This window comes from Siniperca chuatsi, linkage group LG11 (genome assembly GCF_020085105.1).
Source record: "Siniperca chuatsi isolate FFG_IHB_CAS linkage group LG11, ASM2008510v1, whole genome shotgun sequence".
Classification (NCBI taxonomy): Eukaryota; Metazoa; Chordata; class Actinopteri; order Centrarchiformes; family Sinipercidae; genus Siniperca; species Siniperca chuatsi.
The window spans coordinates 327415-347291 of record NC_058052.1 but is presented as its reverse complement, the minus strand read 5'-3'; the positions used below and the strand labels follow the sequence as shown (position 1 = coordinate 347291).

General features: G+C 49.1%; 2 protein-coding genes across 3 annotated transcripts in view; one reads left to right on the top strand and one right to left on the bottom strand.

Annotated features, from left to right (window-relative positions):
* Window positions 1-613: 613 nt before the first annotated feature.
* On the bottom strand, window positions 614-6261 carry cdt1 (chromatin licensing and DNA replication factor 1). Of its 2 annotated transcripts, XM_044213009.1 has the most exons (10): window positions 5478-6123; window positions 5107-5241; window positions 3967-4277; window positions 3643-3837; window positions 2772-2917; window positions 2447-2547; window positions 2085-2273; window positions 1788-1943; window positions 1423-1624; window positions 614-1258 (listed from the first exon to the last, which is right to left on the bottom strand). In XM_044213009.1, the coding sequence occupies exons 1-10, from the start codon at window positions 5922-5924 to the stop codon at window positions 1095-1097; spliced, it is 2046 nt and encodes a 681-aa protein (XP_044068944.1). In that variant the 5' UTR covers window positions 5925-6123; the 3' UTR covers window positions 614-1094. The 2 variants fall into 2 exon arrangements, with proteins under 2 accessions (XP_044068944.1, XP_044068945.1); XM_044213010.1 differs by lacking the exon at window positions 5107-5241 and having other exon boundaries at window positions 5478-6261.
* Window positions 6262-7942: 1681 nt separating this feature from the next.
* piezo1 (piezo-type mechanosensitive ion channel component 1) overlaps window positions 7943-19877 on the top strand; it is a 94046-nt gene continuing 82111 nt past the window's right edge. Inside the window, 1 exon segment of the mRNA XM_044213011.1 lies at window positions 7943-8080. Coding sequence (XP_044068946.1) covers window positions 8017-8080 — 64 coding nt within the window. The 5' untranslated portion in view covers window positions 7943-8016.

Here is a 19877-nt window from a genome sequence, read left to right as displayed (position 1 = left end):
ACAAATTAACCTGACAAACTTGTCTGTTTTTTTTAAACTTCCAGCTGAGCTTTGGGGTCCCATGGTGTGCCCCCATCCAGCTGACATGATGTCTGCACAACCAGCAGGACTTGATAATGAAAAAGCATGTGGACAACTAGGGCTGGGTATCTTTATACCAGCGCCAATAACAGAATGTGACATTTGTCAATGCTATGTCTGAAATAATATTAAAGTGAGCAAGGTTTCCTCATTGGATTAAGTAAGGAAATATCTGACTGAGTTAAGACTGAAGAATCTGACCCAGTGCAGTGCCAGCGTTGGCTGTGCGACCTCCACATTGCGGTCAGTGCTCTGGACCGAACAGCCAACCCATGTGCACGTTCCTTTGTCTTGAAAAGGATATTGGTTTGATTGATATGGCATAGAGACACCCTGTTCTGTGGTGGAGGCAGAAACCTCACCACTAAACCTTCCACTAGCGACACATTTTTCCTTACTACCACTTTACCAGACGCCTTCCGTTCTCTTGACAGATGGTTTACCATCACTTTCACATAGTTAATGCAATCACTGATTTACAGATTGTTATATTTAATAAATTGAAGTCACAAAAGAATTGGAGGCAGTGGGGTCTGACAAATGCTTTTTCATTTCTTAAACATTATCAGACAGTGACCTTTAACAATATAAACATTCATCAGTTCTACACTGTAGAAAACTGATCCCTAAAAAGACTGGAGCAGACCTGTACACACCAATATTACACTTTCATGGAGAAAACTAAACACCACAGCATCAGTCACTGTAACAGAAGTGTGATTAAAAACAACCTGTTTACAACACAGGGGGGGTCTCGTCAGTCCCATCTGGCCCCAGGGTTTTGGGACGCTCTGTGACGAATTTCACACCGACAGCGTAGAGCGCAGGGCACACCACAACACACCGGCTCTAAAACGTCAGACTTGTGTCTGTTGCCAACAAACCAGTGAAATTCACTAAAAAAAAAAAAAAAAAAAAGATGGCACTTGAAAGCAGCTAGCCGTCAGTCTGCTAGCTGCTCAGACAGCAAGGACCTGAGAAAGGCCGCCACATCACGCAGTCACTCAAGTCTCTCAGAGTCTCTCCTCCTCTCGGAGTCTGCTGCTCAGTTTGTCCACAACAATGCTGAGCTCCATGTTCTTGTTCAACTTCAGGTAGAAGTCCTTCCTGATTGGATGAATAGTCAGCCAATCAGCAGCCACTTCTGCCAGCAGACGGATGTGTTTCTCCATTTCACCTGTTCGTTAGAGCGGAGGAACAGCCAATCAGATAACAGTTCTTTTCTGAAAGCTATAAGCGGCTAACTAGCTGAATAAATAGCATGGAGGTTGGTTCTCGGCTACTCCCACAACACAACATTCCCACCCAGCTTTGCTGTTATCTCCTGTCGCTGGAACCAACCTGTGCTGAGAGCAGACCTGTAGCTGGCCACCATCCTGTTACAGGCCACTTCCATTGTCAGAGCAGGTTTCTTCTCTGCAACAAAAACGTTGCGGAGAATCCTGGCCAGCTCGGGGAGCCGCGACATCATCAGCAGGCACTCCTCCTGGGTGGGGTTTCGAGTCATGGCTGCCTGGAGCTTCTGGGCCTCCTTTGCCCGAATCTGAAACACCAACAAACCACCAAAACAACACGAGAAATCACAACGTGCTTTTCTGATGGAGCAAAGGCTAATTCAAGCATGCTAATATACCCATGAAGCACAGCCAAGTCCGTACTGCCCACCCCAGCACTAATAAACCGCCCCCGCCTCCTGGTGTACCTACCCTGTCCAGCAGGGACTGGGACACTCCTTTCAGGGCAGTTGGGACCTGAGCTGCAGGGGCAGCTGACGGAGCGGACGCTGGGGGGGCCGTTGGCCCTTTACTCTCCGCAGCTTTATCTTCGGTCTTCAGAGCCAGAGAAACCAGAGCCTTCTCCATCTGACTTAGACAGAACTTATATACTGAATACAGTAGGCATTATAAAAGAAACACGACTTTTCAACTTGTCCGTATTCATCTAAAATACAATAAAATGACGTTGACAGCCAGCATGCGACCACTTTAAAATGAGCACAGTACCTTGGGCGTGATGAGTGAGCGGGCCTTGTCCAGCACCTCCTGAGCTGTGGCCAGTCTCTCAGTATGAGGAGGCTGGGGGAGGGAGCTAGTCTGGACGGCTGGCACAGTGTCCACATTGAAGCGAGGGTGCCAGCGGGTCAGCTTGTCTTCTGGAACAGACACCAGAGGAACCAACGAGGACAGGAAGACCTGCAGACAGAGACGTGGTTTGAAAAGAAAGGAAGACACCAAAACGCAGTAATACTGGAGCAGCCGCTGACCTTTTAATTCAACTTCATTTCTACAGCGCCAGTTCAGAACCGAAGCTCTCAGTGCACCTTTCCTGTAGAGCAGCTCCAGGCCCAACTCTTTATACTCTTTACCTTGTGGTGCTGTTTGACGATGGAGACCAGGTTCAGGTGGAAGACGCGTCTCCTCTCCAGGAGACGAGAGGCTGACAGGACAGGACGAGTTTCATTCTGGTCTGAGGAGGACAACCAGGTAAACACACACACACACACACACACACACACGGGTAAATCAATGAACACATGATAGCAGGACACATTATCATTAGCACCTATACCTGCAATTAGACCCACAGCTTACATTCATCCCTCCCATTTAGAGAGGTGTGGTTGATTAAAGGTCAACTGGTCCAAGCTGTAAGAGACCTTAAAATAAACCCAGAAGAAAGGGAGTTCTAACCAGAGAGGATGACGGGCTCCACGGTGAGCTGGTAGCTGCCCTTCTTAACGCTGCTGTTGAAGGTTGGGATGTTCTTCTCCTGTCTAAATGTGTAGGCTTCAGGAAACACTGTCTTTATCTGCCCCACGTGGCTCTCCTCAAACCGCCTGCAAGAGGGACAAAGAAAAGAGGGTTAACATTAGCTTCTGCAGCCTGACAGCCAGCCCCACCCTCCAGCATGGCGTCTCATCCAGAAACAGCTGGAAAACCAAAGACAAAAAGTGTAGACGGCTGTTCTGTGTGGTGATGAAGTACACTACGGTGCTGAGGGGAGTTTAAACTGACATGACAACAGCAGTTTTTACTGCACATAGATGAGGAACAGCATGTGTTGCAGGTGCTGCCCGAGTATCAAAGAGCCACTGAATGGAAAGAGTTAAGCTAGGAAAAGCTTCCGTCTAACGTGGTCAGCAGAAACATTTAACAGTGTGTTGTTTTCATAGCCACACTTTCTAATCTTTACAAGCAGCTGTGGCTTTAGTAGTAGAGCGGGTCGTCCTCCAATCGGAAGGTCGGCGGTTCGATCCCAGCTTCCCCCGGCCCACAATAAAACCCCAAACTGCTCCCGAGGGCTGTGTGTGTGTGTGTGAATGAGGTAGCTTCTTTACTGATGAGTGCCATCAGTGTGTGAATGTGATTTGTAGTGTGAAGCGCTCTACAAGTCCAGTCCATTTACACAGAAACGTCAGTGAAGTCAACACATTTCTGAAGACACTTCTGCACAACTGAGCTAGGAAGCAATACACCACTGAATGCTTACTGCTCGTGACTTACATGCCAACCCTAAAAGAAACACTCATCCTCATTTAAGTCCAAGCAGCCTTCCACCTACTTGTGCATCATGTCCTGAACTCCCTGTTTGATCTTGGCGAAGGTAGCTGTCTCACAGCGGTTGTACAGCATGGAGACCACAGTGTCCATACTCCTGAACATCTCAGCCAGCACCTTGTACTGGTATGGCAGGGAGAGGCCCGGGGGGGCCGCCTGGGCGAGGGTGTGGTACCGCTGGTATGCTGGTTGCTCAGTACTGAGGGACAAGAGAGGGAAAAACACTTTGGCTTCTGATTTGGACTTAGCAGGACCTACTGTGCCACCGGCACCGTACAGCTTGGTATTGCCTGAAAGCTTTTGGCTCCATGTCTGTGTACAAGCTCACCTGTCCTGGCTTCGTGTCCCACCCTGCTTGCTCTCCTCGGCCTCTCTCTCCTCCTTCCTCCTCTGAGCTTTAGCTGCGAGCTCACTGGCTCGCGCTACAGTGAACCTGAGGGACTTAGCATCAGAGGTGGGGGACGTGGTGGTTTTGGAGACAGGCGGGGTAGTACTGTTAGGTGCTGAACCAGGGGGAGAGGCGAAAGAGGACGACGTGGAAACGGAAGCAGAGGAAGCAGCGCTGGTTATTTCCTCTGCCTGTTTCTTGATCCTCTGAAGGCGAGACTTCAGGGTTGCAATGCCTTCTTTGCACAGAGCCTGAAAAAAATTTAATAAAAAAAAGGAGGATTGCCATGCTGATGAATTCACGACTTTAAAGATGGCAATATTCTAGATTTTGCTTGTCAACTAATCCCATGTGCAGAGCCAAACCATCGTGAACGTTTCTGCTAACAGGTGTGTGTGTGTGTGTGTGTGTGTGTATCACAGCTGATGGATCTTCTTCCTCCACTGTTGTCCAGAAACTGTTAAAACACATCCGCTCTGCTGCACCTTCATCACCATGAACACACACACTGCAGTTTATTCTGCCTCAGCCCCACACACACCGTCCTGCTGCCCCAAACACTCACTACAGCACCACATGTGGATTCATCCCCAATAAATGCACCATTTCCTAAAAACTACCAGCTGTTTCAGAAATAGCTGGGCCTTTTTGAAAAATTAAGCTATATATTTGTGAGCAACAGAGAGTTGGTTTGGGTTTTTCTTGGGATTTGTTAAAGTGAAAAATATAAAACAACACTTGACGTGTCATCTGAATTAAGTCCACTATCCAGAGCCATGTCCCACCGTCTCCTCACACCACTGTCGGCCCACACACACGCTAGTGCAGCACCATCTGGATGGCCCGAGCCACACTGCACCATGAGCACGACAGTGTGTGGACAAACGCATCATTAGTGACCTGATAGACACAGCTACTCTGCGGGAGGCCTCTCCCTTCTCCACACCGGGCTAAGATCTCCAAGCGATGCTTTAACTTCATCACAGTATGGCCAGAAACGTTGAGGCGTTGCAGGTGACAACACCCTACTTTTGCACTTCCAAGTTACACTAGTGAGGCGTGCTGCTCAGTCGGTGTCACCTTGCTGGCCTGTCCTCCAGGGCTCCTGCTGTTGACTTGGTTCTCAGGGCTGAGTGCAGACACGGCGGCTGCTGCAGCTGGGGGCCGCTGGGCCCCCTCCCTGGGCGGGGGCTGGGTCTGGGGCTGGGCTGAAGCCTGGACAGACATAGCAACAGCGTGGAATTAGCTCCACCGTTACACACGTGCACTGTGATATGATTGTATGTAATTATTATTATTGTTGTTGTTGTTAAGTGTCGCAGGCTGGCAAACTGTTTTCTGGTTGCCATCTTTGTTTGGGTCAAAGCATGCAGAGTGTGTGTGGGGGTGATAATAAGACATTTCTCTCCAAGATGGAGGCGTCTGTCAGAACAGAACCAGAACAACTTTACCTGTGGTGTGTCTTGAGGGAGGACCAGTTTCTTCCTGGCCTTCTTCGTCGTTGCTGCCGCTGCAGCGTTAGCGTTAGCGTCTCTAACGGCCTCCACTTGCCGCCTCTTCTTGGCCGTGCTGTGGTCGGCGGTGGCTGAAAACACGGCCGCCCCGAGGTCAAACTCTGTGTCAGCCGAGGTCCGCGTTGGTGTCCGGGGACTGGAGGGGGAATCTTTCGCGGTGCTGCTGATGGCAGACTGTCCATCGTTTAGCCCCACTGCCTCGTCGATAACCCGGACAAACTCTTCATGGACGGAGGAGGAACAAAAGAAAGCGCCTTTGTTTTTAGAGGCTCTTGAGCGCGAGCTGGGAGCCGCAGTGCTGCTGCGCCGCTTGGCTCGTTTCACCGGACCGGCGACGCCTTTCTTTCTCTGGGAGAAGAAATCAGTGACTCGAGCCTGAGACATGTTGCTCCTGCCTGAGGTGGACACGGGGAGCGCACTGTGGGGAAACTGCACGACTCTGCCGTGAAGCTAGTAGAAGCAGAGTCCATCAACAACAGCTCTCCGGAAATAGCCCCGCTTCACAGGAAGAAGAAAAGAACTTTCGCGCGACTCCAGCAAAGCCACGCCCCTGTCACGTCACAGGAAGTGCGTTGCGTCCACACAGAAGAGACTTGTTGCGATCGTTTCTTCGAAAACACGCGTTTGAAGGCGGCTCTTTGTCGTAGAGCAACAAAGCCTACATCCCGGGTCGCGCCGTGCTCTCTGCCAGTCCCCGCAGTCCTCGCTGTGGGGACATACAGAGAGTGGACGCAGCCTGCTGTCGCAGTCACGTGAACGCAGTCACGTGAACGACTCTCTGCAGACTGGCTGCACATTAAAACGTTGACGTCATTATAGTTTAGCATACTCGGAGCTAATGTTAATTTAAAGTATCTCAGAATTCAATCAATCAATCAAACTTTATTTCTACAGCACCTTCCAACAACCGAAGCTGAACCGAAGTGCTGTACAACATTAAAAACAAGATAAAATATAATAATGATAATAATAACAGTACAAACAGGTCAGCAGAGCACGGCACAACATTAAGATACAGAGAAGTGTCGCAGGGCCGCTAAGTGTTAAAGCTCTTCTAAATGAGTGGGGTTTCTGCTGCTGAGTCGGTGTAATAACTAGGCAGTCTAGAAGGACATGCTGACCCTTTGGACAGTCACCACTGCCCTCACACCTCATGATCAATGGCTGCTGCAGTCTCTCCACTGACACACAGCTGATCTCTTCTGATTCTATTTATTTCCCCTCACCACTGCCTTTCTGCTGTGTCCGTGGCTCCGCTCGGCTGGAATGGAGGGCCAGGCTAAAGAAAGCTTATTAAAAGTTGTTATTTTCTCTTTCTTAGCTGATTTTACTTTGATATAGCTGACCTTCGCAGCCCTAGCATTCAGTGGTTTGGTGTAGCAGGCTGATTACCTGGATCCCCCACACCAGTCATTAACACAGCGTGAGCCCTTGCTACTGCAGTAAGGGGGAGTGACAGGGTTGCTCCACACAGGTTGCTGTAGCAGCCTGCTCCACACACCATGGGGCCATCAGAAGGGATTCTTCTGCGTAATTGAGATGGGAGTGGGGCAGTGGTTCCCCTTGAAAAGCTCTGAGGGCTCACCACACGATTAAAGGAATACGAAGGAAACAGACGTATCTCCATATTCTGGGTATTTTCTCTAACTTCTGCCTGTCTTGTAAGGTACTGTGTACTGTCTTCCCCCAGGACCCCCAAAGTCCTTCAGATAAAGCCTCCAGGAGGGACCGTGTGTCTGGTTGGACTGCGCGCTCCTGTCATGGGGGATTTGCTGGGTCTCTGTAAATAACATTAGAAAGAGTAGGGTCCAGACCTGGTCCAGAGGACAAGTGCAACGAGACAGCTTCTGTCATGAGGTGTGTACATTAAGAAAGATCCACGCTAACGGGCTCACAAGTCAGACGAAACGTGGCTCCGTGCGTTCACAGTGCGCGTGTGGACGCTAGGGGGCGCCCCTGCACACCGTGCCCCTTGCTCCGTCTCAGTCGGGGCAGACAGTGTGTTGCGGCTTCAGAGCCCTACTTGCAGCTCTGGGTTGACGTGGTGCCGTCAGAAAGGCCCCTCTGTGAACAGGCACACAGTTTGAAGCCCGTGCCAACACAGCTCCAGTACGGAGCACGTGACTGTTTTTGGATGAGCCGGACTCGGAGGGCCATAATGCGGCGGCTCGTGGAGAATAGCTCCTCTATGAACGCCCTTCACACACACTTGCCTGTGAATCACATTTTCCACCTCCAGCTCTGTAAGTTCGGGCTGCGCCGAGGCCAGGCAGCGCGCTGCTGAGCGCCACACACACAGCTCCGGGAAACTTCACTTCGGCCTGGAAGACTTTCCACGCAAGTTCTTTGGAGTTTCTGGTGGGCGACCAGGAGCGAACACCGGAGGAAGGAATGTTAGATCAGCCGGCCCCGGCGGAGCCGTGTCGGTAGTTACTGATACGCGGCGGCGGCGGGGGGCGAGCCCCGCGGCTCTGACATGGATCTCCAGGTGGTTGTGTGGCTGTTCTACTGCTTTCTGCTGCCCACCGCGCTGTTAACAGGTAGGCTAACTCACTGCTGCACAACAACAGCGAAACGCGTGTCACAACAAAGTTTCACACTCCCAAAGGATCAGCGTCCAGCTGCGCACAAGCAACGCACTGGGGGGCAACTGCTGGGGGGGGGCGACCGTCTGTCCGCCCGCCTCAGCCCTTCTCCAGCCTTCCGCACTACCTGTAGCTAACTCGGTGTTTTCTAATCAAATCTCAGTCCTGTTGGGGAGAGGCCTGGCGTCGCGTCCCGTGGGGAAGCTGCGCGTCTCCGTGCCAAAAGTGACTGTGAAGCCTGTGAGACTGCACGAGGCTTTCGTGTAAAGCCCTGTACCCAGAACAAATGGCCCGGCCGCTGGCCGCCCGGCTGCCCGGCTGCCCGGCCGCTGGCCGCCCGGCTGCCCGGCTGCCCGGCCGCTGCTCTCTGCACTGCAGTCAGTGTTCTCAGCTTGTTGCTTGGAGGGGTTTCATCCTGAACATGGTCATCAGTCAGGGCAACAGGGCTCTGCTGTCTGTGCCCCCCCAGTCACACACACCAGGGTCAGCACTCCATCTATTTATTTATTCATCAGGGCTGTTGGTTACTGGACACTGAGTCCCTCTCTGCTGCACGAGCTTCGAGCTGCTGCACCTTTCTTCAGGTGAAGAAAGCCTCCCTGAAGATCCTCATCACTAGCCGGACAGCACGCGCCCTGTAACCTGGGGAGAGACCATAGGGAAAGGGGGTGTGTGGCCTTTGAGGTGTGGTCTATGCCATCATGAGAAGAATATGTTTGACTCATAATATAAAATGATCAGAACTACATATTGTAAGAAATAAGAGTAATACAATTTAAAACAAAGTATAAATCACGTGCCCCACCAGCTGAGTGGGCATGACGCCACTGCAGGGCAGTAACAAGACCACTTCCTCCATGCTTTGGTCTTGCCCTCCCATATGTGAAGTTGCTGTTTGTAACCTACAGTGATGGCATTGCATGAAGAGGGCCAGAATGTCAGTACGTCTTTTATAAATGATTCCAGTGGTCTACCAGGAAAAGGCTGTCTAGGATGCAGGGAGCGGATGCTTTCAGAAGCACTGAGGGAGAGGGGCAGCGTGGGGCTGCGCTGTGAGGAAAAGGAGCGGCCGGCGGCGATTTGTAAGAACAGCTAACAAAGAACAAGTGATGTAGTCCCAAAGACAAACAAAGACGAAGTGGTGGGTTGTGTAAGTATCGGTCCTTGCTGAAAAGCAGTGAGCACTGACACACCCAGCGGGGGTGGAGGTGGTGCTGAGCAATCCTGTTCACTGGAAGTGAACAGGACACGCTGCAAGTCATTCTCAGTGTGACAGCTTTTGGTTTAGCGCTGTGTTTGGCCACTTTTGAATAACTGCTGGGTATATTGCAGAGGTGTGGACAAATCTGATGACTTGATGATTTTGTAGACTCGACTTGCAACTTGGACTTTAACACCAGTGACTCACGACTTCACTTGGGTTTGAGTCTTCTGAGCCCAAAGATTAAAAGCTATGTTATTTAAAAAGTGTGCCACGAATCAACTTAATACAACAAGACGGGACAGAAACATCCAACAGTGCTTCTGTTGTGCTGCTGGGTAATAGTGTCGTATGCTAGGGAGCGCCTTGGTAGCCCAGGGGTTACAGCGCAGTGCTGCAGGCTTCAGGGCCGCAGGCTGCAGGGCCTCAGGCTGCAGGGCCTCAGGCTTCAGGGCAACAGGCTTCAGGGCCACAGGCTTCAGGGCCTCAGGCTGCAGGGCCTCAGGCTGCAGGGCAACAGGCTTCAGGGCCACAGGCTTCAGGGCCTCAGGCTGCAGGGCCGCAGGCTGCAGGGCAACAGGGCCTCAGGCTGCAGGGCCTCAGGCTGCAGGGCCTCAGGCTGCAGGGCCTCAGGCTTCAGGGCCTCAGGCTGCAGGGCCTCAGGCTGCAGGGCCTCAGGCTGCAGAGCCTCAGGCTTCAGGGCCTCAGGCTGCAGGGCCTCAGGCTGCAGGGCCTCAGGCTTCAGGGCAACAGGCTGCAGGGCAACAGGCTGCAGGGCCTCAGGCTGCAGGGCCTCAGGCTGCAGGGCAACAGGCTTCAGGGCCACAGGCTTCAGGGCCTCAGGCTGCAGGGCCGCAGGCTGCAGGGCAACAGGGCCTCAGGCTGCAGGGCCTCAGGCTGCAGAGCCTCAGGCTGCAGGGCCTCAGGCTGCAGGGCCTCAGGCTTCAGGGCCTCAGGCTTCAGGGCCACAGGCTGCAGGGCCTCAGGCTGCAGGGCCGCAGGCTGCAGGGCTTCAGGGCCACAGGCTGCAGGGCCTCAGGCTGCAGGTCTTCAGGGCCGCAGGGCCACACAGTCACAACCTTTGTTGCATGTCATGCCCCCCCTTTCTCTGTCTGCCTCTTCACAATAAAGGCAAAAGAAAGATAGCGCTGTGTGCTGTGAACGTGCAAATTCAGCACTACTTTTTTATGATTAAATTCAGTCACACTTGTTTCAAATTTTAAAAAGCATGCATGAGTAAATAGTGTAAATTGAATGTAGTTGTACTTTTGTTAGAATGGCATTACATTTGGTGAAGAGCGCGCTCAAACTCGGGATCGTTTCCCAGTGGTCTGACTGGTCAGTAGCCGGGCTGTTTCACGTCTTGGGTCCGGTCCTCGGAGCTGCTCGGAGCAGGTCGGCTGCGATATGCAGCATAGCTTACAGTGGGTAAAAGTAAGCCAGCCCAAACATAGCTGGCTAACCGGCTAATCTCACTCTGATACCAGGCTCAAATCTCATAAATCACACACACACACACACACAGATTTCCATTGAAAATACAGGCAGTTTAAGCTGTTTTGGGTTTGTCTTTATCTCTGTACTCATTTTTGAAAAATCAGTTTTAATATGACATAATCTGTCTGTAGGGAGCATATTGGTGGTGGTTTTTGTAATGAAATGTTCCATATTTTGTGTGTATGTGTGGGTGACAGAGAGAAGGCGAAGAGAGCGAGTGTGTGTGTGTGTGTGTCTCCTGACAGGATGTCACCAGCTAGAACAGTGTTTCTGTCAACAGTTCACATGAGTTTTTACTGAGTCATAGGAAGTGAAACATACCAATAAGGTTGCCAAGACATTGCCCCCCCACACACGCACGCAGTGTCGGTGTGTTGTGTGGATTAAACTGCTGCTCGGGATGCTTTGTCTTTCAGAGACTATTTGTTGCTGTCTGTTGATAAACCTGAATATTCTACTTGAATGAGATGAGACACATTGTGTTGTTGTTGCTTAATGCTTTCTATAAAAGGAGAACATTCTGATTGGCATCGACCCATATTTCTATCTTTCCATCCCTCCATCATCAGTCCATCCACCCATTTTCCATACCTGCTCATCCTGATTGCGGGGCTAAAGCCTATCCCAGCATGCATTTGCATATGTGTCGCTCCATAAACAGCTGTATGCATCAGTGGCTGTGTTTCCACACTTGCTTCGCATGTAACCAGACAGCTGTGAACTCAGCTGATCTGTCGGTGGCTGCCAGGACGACAGGTCCAGCACCAAGCCTGCAGAGTCTCCAGTGGGAACAAGGACTGGATCGGAACAACAGGGAACTCATCCAGATGTTTGCTGTACGGGAGGTGGCACAGTGGCCGTGGGAGACACTGGGTGGAGACACTGGGTGGAGACACTGGGTTGCTTGGGCCCAAGGGCAAAGGTCTGGTCTTAGAAGACCTCAGAAGTTTCTTTTTCCAAAGAAGAAAGAAAAAAGACAGTAGCATTACAGACACTGTGCTCACTGCTGTGCCATTAAGGCACCAACCCAGCACCACCCTGCTGTACTGCTGTACTGCCTAACTGTGACTCCACGGAGGATTCTGTAGGTACACCTTTGTCCCCTCTGTGTGTTGTTTCGGAGAGGAGGTTGCAGTAGTTCTGTCTGCAGATCTTTGCAGGTAGCTGGTTAGATGAGAGTGAGAGGAAACCCCACGTGCCTCCCTTTGTGTTGGACCACGTGTCCCTTATGCAGTGAGTAAGTTCTTCTGACATGTCTGCTTGTGGCGCCACATGTGCTGCTTGGGAACGGTGTAATGTGTAGGACAACACTGACTGCCTGGGAATATCTTTTGAAAGAATGCTGCTGATCCCACAGCCTGTGACTTTAATTGTGTATATAGAGTAGCCAGCGTGCCGGTTGATTTACGTGCTGTACTCTAGTGACGCTGAGTGGGACGGAACTGTTTTGGCTGCCAGTGAAAGCAGAGATGTTCGGACTGACTGACAGATGAAGGCAGCCCGTGTGGTATTTAGCAGTCCCCTTTGTCAGCATGAGGATGCAGATGCGGTGAAATTGATTTCATGAAGCAGAGGCTTGTGGATTTTGGTTTCACTTTTTTTCTCTGCAGAGTTTAGTTGTTTAGTTTTGGAGCAGCTGAATGGAGAGTATAGCCATCAGTTTACACTGTAACCTTTATTTCACTACATCTTCAACATGTTGCAGGTTTTACGGAGTCTCCTGGACATTTCTTACATACATTACAGTGTTAGTGCGTGGCTTTGCAAGTGAGATGCCGCCATAGCAGTGACGCACTGATGTCATATACTGGATTGGTGTCGGTGCTGATGTTGCGCAATGAAACAGATCAGGTATCAGCCAAAGACGACCGGTCCTCGTTATCCTGTTTCTTAGTCAGTGCTGTTATAAAACAGCTTCGTAAGGCTTGTAGAACAACCCAGTTAAAATGTGCACACGCTTCAGAAGAATGTTAGTGTGTGAGCTACTTATAGTTCCGAAGTGCTGCGTAGCTACAGCTACACAGAAGAATGATCCACACAGTGAGCTCTGCAGATGTTAAACTGAAAAAGACCTTACTGGATCTTTAGCCCTCGTATTAAAAACCAAAACGAGCCTGTTTGAGAGAGGTTTGTGGTGTGTGTGTGTGTGTGTGTGTGTGTGTGAGTGTTGCTAAGCCAGTGAGTCAGAGACATTCTACACCAGAGCAGTTTAACAGGACTTCGTGGCTCAGTGAGAAATACTCGGAGTGTGTGTGAGCTGTGGGGAAAGGCAGGGATCTGATCATCTGTGGCAGAGTTTGGGCTTTTGTCTCGCCATCATCAGCACAATGAGCTGCAGCTCCTCTGACTGTATTTCATAATGATGTTAAACTCCACAACCTTTGCTTGACTTTGCACAGCTAAGTCAGATTTTCCTAAGTGCTGGCTTCTTTTTCCTCCTCTGTTTTAATGGTGAAAACGTGCTGTTGCATGTCTGAGCCAACGTGCTGAGAGCGGGGCATGTTTGGAGAGTTCAGAGCCAGGACAGTGTCTGCTCCAAGGCTCTGGCTGGCCTGTCTGTAATGGAGCATTAACTCATGGAATATCTGACCACAAATGTGGCTTTCTGGGAAGTGTAGATGTGATGTAAACATATGTAAACCAGGACAAACGTTGTTTCATTACACAGGGGGCTAGGTGAACAATCATCAGGGATTTCTCTCAGAAGTCATTCAAAATCTCGACATCTGTAGCGAACATAAACTCCTTTGGTAAAGAATGTCATCTATTGTAGTGCGTTCCACATTTCCACCTGATTGGTTGCCAAACACTTTGGCTGCTTGGGCCAGTCTGACAGCTGACAGTTAGCACAGATTCTGAACTGCGTGGATCGGCGTCCTGTTTCAGAATGTCTCTGACGTGTGAAATGCACGGAAAGCTCGGACCCAAGTCAAATGCTAGCGAAAGTATTAGCTTAATGCTGGAGCTTTGTCCCGAAGCAAGTTTTAGCACATTTTATCTGAACATACTACTTACTGGCTTGTAGTTTGACAGTGGTAATGGACTGGCGGTGTGTGCAAAGTCTGCAGTGATGAGACTGAAAAGATGGAGCTGATTAAGAATAAAGAAGGGTGTGGGTTGTCCCTCTCATCACAACAGAACTTCATCTGTAAAATTCACCTGCCTTTAGACGAACAAATCAGATTCAGCTGGCACAACAATCTCCACTCAAGGCTCACTTACTTGCTTCTTGAGCATTCAACCCTATCACATGATCCTTATGAGCACATTGAATTTGCTCAGTTGCCATGGAACTGTATGTGTAATATGGTTGAAAGCTCCAGAACAAGCGAGTGGGTGGACCTTGAGTTCTTCTTTTCTTTAGGGGCTCATTTAGCCGATTCCATTTATGTGTGCATGAAAAAATAACTAAGGTAACATGAAATGTCTTGTTGTATATGCCTGTTATATTTTGGTAACGTGAAAGCAGCAGGAGATGAATGCTGTTATTTAGCAGAACACTGCTAAATGTACGTACACTGTACGTGTTTCTCACACACACACACACACACACACACACACACACACACACACACACCAGCCCGCCCACTAAACTGAAAACCTGTTCCGACTGCAGCTCAGCCCATCAATAACAACACAAAAACCAACTCTTTCTCTTATAGCTTCTAAATGCAGCACTTGAAGCAGTTCAGCACATTTGATGATATTGGACTTGCATGATCATTTTCGGCTTGGATCCACATGGTCGACATGCACTTACTGTAAGTCGCTTTGATTAAGTCATGAAACGTTTCCCATACCAGTGGGGTTGCTAACTAGTATCGGTGAGCCGAGTGGAACCAGATATACAGTGATGGTGGCCGGACTACTGAGCGGCCCGTGGCATTCAGACGAAGTTGCCTATCAAGCCAGTGTGGCCAGCCACAGTAGTTTAACCTGAACAGATCCAGTGTAGAAATGAGGCGGGGTCACGCTGCCGAGCGTCTGCTCTTTGCTTGGCTGAGAGTAGAGTTACAGGCGAGAATGTCAGATTTCTGACGGCACGGCCGGATACCCACTGCAGGGCCTAGTGAAAGGTCAAAACATCATCTATCATGGATAGCAGGCGTCCCTGGGGAAAGCACAACCGCACACAGTAACAGCTAGTTTAACTGCGTGAAGATAAGCTTTAGCCCCCTCCATCCCAGGACCTCCTCCAAAGCAGAGGACTCATGACGTACACTATGTTTCCCACTGACTGTCAGACTGGATGAAGTGTCAGTGAGTTGTGATCTGCAGTAAAGGTCTTCGTGCCTCTAAAACGTTGGACAGAATTTGCCATGGAAAGCCTATCCATAAATGAACTTTTAAAGAAAGAGCAATCTGAAAGGGACTGGAGCACAGTCAGGGTCAGAATGCACATCAGAGGAAAATCAGACCTAATCCAAAATTCAGTGGACCTGAACAGACCCAAACGCAGACTAACAGGCAGGCAGGTTTCCATGACCAGCCATATATTTGGTCCTTTAGTGACAGTTGGCTGCAAATGTACACATTTTCCCTTCAGCGTTTGGAATTTTTAGTTGCTCCAGCAGCTGCTGTCAGATTTCTGTCACTGGCTCCCGTAATCATCACGTACATGTGTGGCGTGTTTGTTTTTACTGTCATGGAAGCCGTGGAAATGAACAGCGGGGCCCGGTGGGAACGCTGCAGCTAGCTCAGTGTTAACATGTACACACAGTGGACCAAAGATTTTAACATCGGCATCAGCGTGTGTGCGTGTGTGTGAGAGAGAGAGAAAGAGTGTAAACTATAAATGTCTGTTTGGCCATTTTCTTTCCACAAAAACAGGAAAGCTGGTCCCCCCCCCCCACACACACACAATGTTCCATTCTAGAAAAGCTGTGTTGGACAGCGCCTTCATCACATGTAGCTTCACTGCTCTCACTTTTGATGAGTTCCACAGCAGACCTTTTGGTTTTTCCTCTGTGAGGTGTGGAATAAAACCCAGATGGGCACGTTGGATATGATCTCTGACACGGCTGCTGTTATTTTACCAGCATGGTTCAGAGTAGATTTCAACATGCCTGGGCACTGTCCCGGGTATTTTCATCAGAAAAGTCAAGGACTAGAGGAATGTGAAATCCACATTTTCCAGCCAGTTCACAGCGTATCATGCTTTCATCTCGTTAAGTCTAATCTTCTCTGCAGGATTTAGGGTAGTTAAGGGCACACCTTCTGCAGCTCAACAACACATGAAGCGCACAGCCCTGAACACAGCCCCACCAGACAGCCTCACCCTCAGGCAGAGAACTTGGAAATGTACTCAACTAAAAGCAGAAATTCACATTTTTTCCAGTTTGCCTGTGTGTGTGTATGTGTGTGTGTGTGTTTGTGTATATATATTTATATATACACATAATATGAACAGGGGGGCTAATTGTAGTGACCAATAATTATATATATACATATATATAAAAATAAATAAATAAATATAATATAATTATTGGTCACTACAATTAGCCCCCCTGTTCCTTGTTTCCTTGTTCAAACGTGTCACTCTCAGCCAGCCAAGCTGAGTGGGAATCTTCGTCCTGGCATCCTGGCAGTCATGGCGGTTTGTTGCTGGGCTTTTGTCCGGGTGTCGTGTTGTGGTCTGTTGTTTCCCCTTGGTTTTGCTTCCTGTAGTGCTGCCCTCTGTGGCTGCGGTCTGAGCTTAATTTAGGTTAACGTTAATGGTTTGGTTAGGGCTCAGGTAGGGTTCAAGTTACAGTAAGGAAACACTGTGGACTTTGTCCCTCATCTTTTACAGTGTAGTCATGCTAGGAAGGTATCTCCACACAGCAGGATGATTACAGTGACTGATAACTCCTTCAGTGTGGCCTTTAACTGTGGCCCTGTTACAATCGCTGACCAACTAGTGTAACAGTCAGTTTACCTGATGTCAGTTAGTTTTAGGTAATGGCAGAAAGCTCCGCTACCTAAAGCAAACCGTTGCCATGGAGTAAAAGGTCTCAGAATCGGAATCAGAAATCCGTTATTGATCCCCGAGGGGAAAGTCTTTGTTACAGCTGCTCGCTGTCACGTCAGTGCACACAGGAAGAGAAGCACTGAGCAAATCTCTTTCTTACTGGTGCATCTTAGTGTTAAATAAGTGGCCATAACTTCTTGATACATGTTGATTCGGAGAACACAGATTAGTGCCATGGCTTATATTTTTGCCTTTGTGCAGTCCTCGTCTTTGCCCATTTTAAATCACTCCTCAAAACACACTTGTACAAAGCTGCTTTTACTTCTAAACGCACTACCCACATTGAAATGAATGGGCGGACTGGCGTTTTGGTGTGGACGTGTAATGGTCGAATAGCCCTGGAACAGTATAAAGCCCAGCACCCGGCAGCTCGACAGGCTGGTGGAGAGGGATGTGACTGCTTCTGCTCCGATTACAGACGGGGAGACGGCAACCACTGACCCACTCTCTCTCTCTCTGTCACACACACACACACACTCACACACACTCACACAGCGTTTCCAGTCTCCATACAGTAGCAGTGACAGTGTTCCAGTGAGGGAAACAAGGAAAGTGGAACGTATGTGGACTAGCAGCTATATAAACCATGTCAGCTGGTCACAAAATAACTCGACTGGACCGGTGCAGAAAACAAGTTCAAACGCAGCGAGCCTGAATGCAGCATGACTTTGGTCTGAGCGTGGTTTGTAAGGCAGGGAGACTTTGAGCTCTCAAGGCTGGTTAAATCTTAACATAGCATCCCTGCTGGGCTGGACTGCACTGACTTTCTATAATAATGTCGCTGGAGCTTCACCTGGTGCACATTTAGAAACTGTCCACCAAAACTGCTAGTTGACGAAGGCCTTTAGTTTGATGGCAGTGCGGCTCAACTTCTTTCACGGGCACAAATGGTTGTTGACAGTGGCATTATGGGTAAATCAGTCTTTAAAGGACTGAGAAGGCAGGGCTTATTAATGATGAGCTGTGTCCAGCAGTTTAAGCTAGACCCGTCATGAGCCTTTATTTCAGCTGAAGATAATGCTGAAGAGAGAGGCGGCAGGGGTTTACTTCAGTTCATCAAAGTTCTCAAAGCTGTTGAGATCCTGGTCAACAGCCTGACGTCGGCAGTCTCATCCACTTTCACAGACAACAATTCCGCCTCCCTGCTGTGATCATCTCATTTGGCACTGGGATTTCTCATCTCCGGTCCTTTCTGGAGGTTCTGGAATCCATCAGAAAGGAAGGCTCCCCCTCTCTTGGTAGAAAATGCCAACAGTTCGTTCATCACATGTCTGGCACACAGAATGAAAAGCTTTTTTGTTCTGTAGTTGAGCTCGTGTCCTCCACCTGGTTGACGTAAACCATGCCAGGTGTCCATCAGCTTGCCCTCTGCCAACCACCGGAATGCCTGGACCGTTGCCAGCTGCACGTTACAGTGGTTGGTGGTGGGGGAGGGAAGGGGGGCTGACCCACAGGTTGTACCTGTTTTTACTCGCGTATTGTTTAGAGCAACAAAACATTTTCCTGCTTTGCATCATGGGGAAGGGGGGCATAGAACCCAGTGCCCCCCAATAGATGGTGCCAGTGGCTGTACCTAAGAACAGCCTCACAGAGCTGCTAGCGTGGCTGAAGCCTCTCCCAGTGCTTTCAGACAGCCAGCGGTAGCTGCATGAAGTGACGGAAACAACACACGGTGTGATTTTACTGGCAGCTGAGCCTGTGAATACATCCCGAGCTGAGCTCCTGGAGTTATACACCTCTTCAGCAGCAGTGCACAAACACATCAGTGAAGAGAAACGGCCTTGGAGCAACATCTCCAAACTTTGATTATCCGGTCTGGATCAACAAACAATGTTTATGATATTTGCCAAACTTGCTATGTTAATCGTGCCATATTGCTCTATTAAGCTCCAACCTTCTGTTTAGCTGTGATGAGATTCTAGTAGGTGGAGAGTGGCATCCTGTGTGGTTACAAACCAGGTATTCTGTCGTTCAGTGTGGAGGGCTTGTTGGGATAAAAGCACAAGGATGCGTGTGCGTGTGTGTGTGTGTGTGTGTGTGTGTTACATGGATGTGATCTGTTCAGATGCTAGCCATCTGTTTGGGAGGAGTGTTGTTCCAGCTGTGTTTTCTTACCGGTGTGTGTGTGTGTGTGTGTGTGTGTGTGTAGGGTTGTATAAAGGGAAATTCGGCTTCCTATTAATAGGTAACTAAATGTAAACACACACATCCAGTGATACCGTGTGTCTGATGCTGAGTGTGGAGTGGACATCTGTTACAGTCTCAGGCTGTAAAGTGACAATGCTTGTGAACTGAAAAGGTATCAACTCAAAAACAGAGAACTCATGAAGTGATTTGATCAAAGTCATGTGAATTGATAGTGACTAGATATTTGCAGTTATGATTTAATTAAACCAAAACCAGTTTCTTTCATCTTTTAAGGTGGATTTAACAAGTGATCACAGTTGAAGTAATGAAAATGAATAAGAGTTAAACCACCAGACTGTCTGAATCAATCAAATCATTCTTCACAGCTTTTAAATCACGTGCAATTTAAATATTTAAGATTCCCATTCACTTTGTGAGTCACTAGAAATGCCATGTTGTCGTAGCACGGCAGAGCGGGAGTTATTCGTGCCATTCTCAGAGAGTTGTAGTCAGTGACAATCACATCAGAGTCTCTTTGTCTTAGTTTGTATAGAACTCCTGGCGTGTTTTTGATCCTCCCTGCTAACACGTCTGCTCCTTTAACTGTGTATTCTTCCTAGAAACTAGACCGAAGCAAACACGTCATCTGACAGTGATTTCAACATCACTTTGTATGACTCTGCTGCCTGTGTGGAAACTTGTTTCATGTGGACCGGGGAGGGAGCAGAGGCCAAGAAAAAAACCGCAAAAGGAGAGCGAACCACATTTATGTCATAGATATTGCAATCTTTGCAACATCAATTCATTGTTGTATGTCGCACAAATGCTATCAGACTGATACGGATCATTTTCTTTTTGTGTTTACTGGTGGCGGTTTCCTTCACTACGTTAGATGATGTTCCTGGGATTTGTCGGAA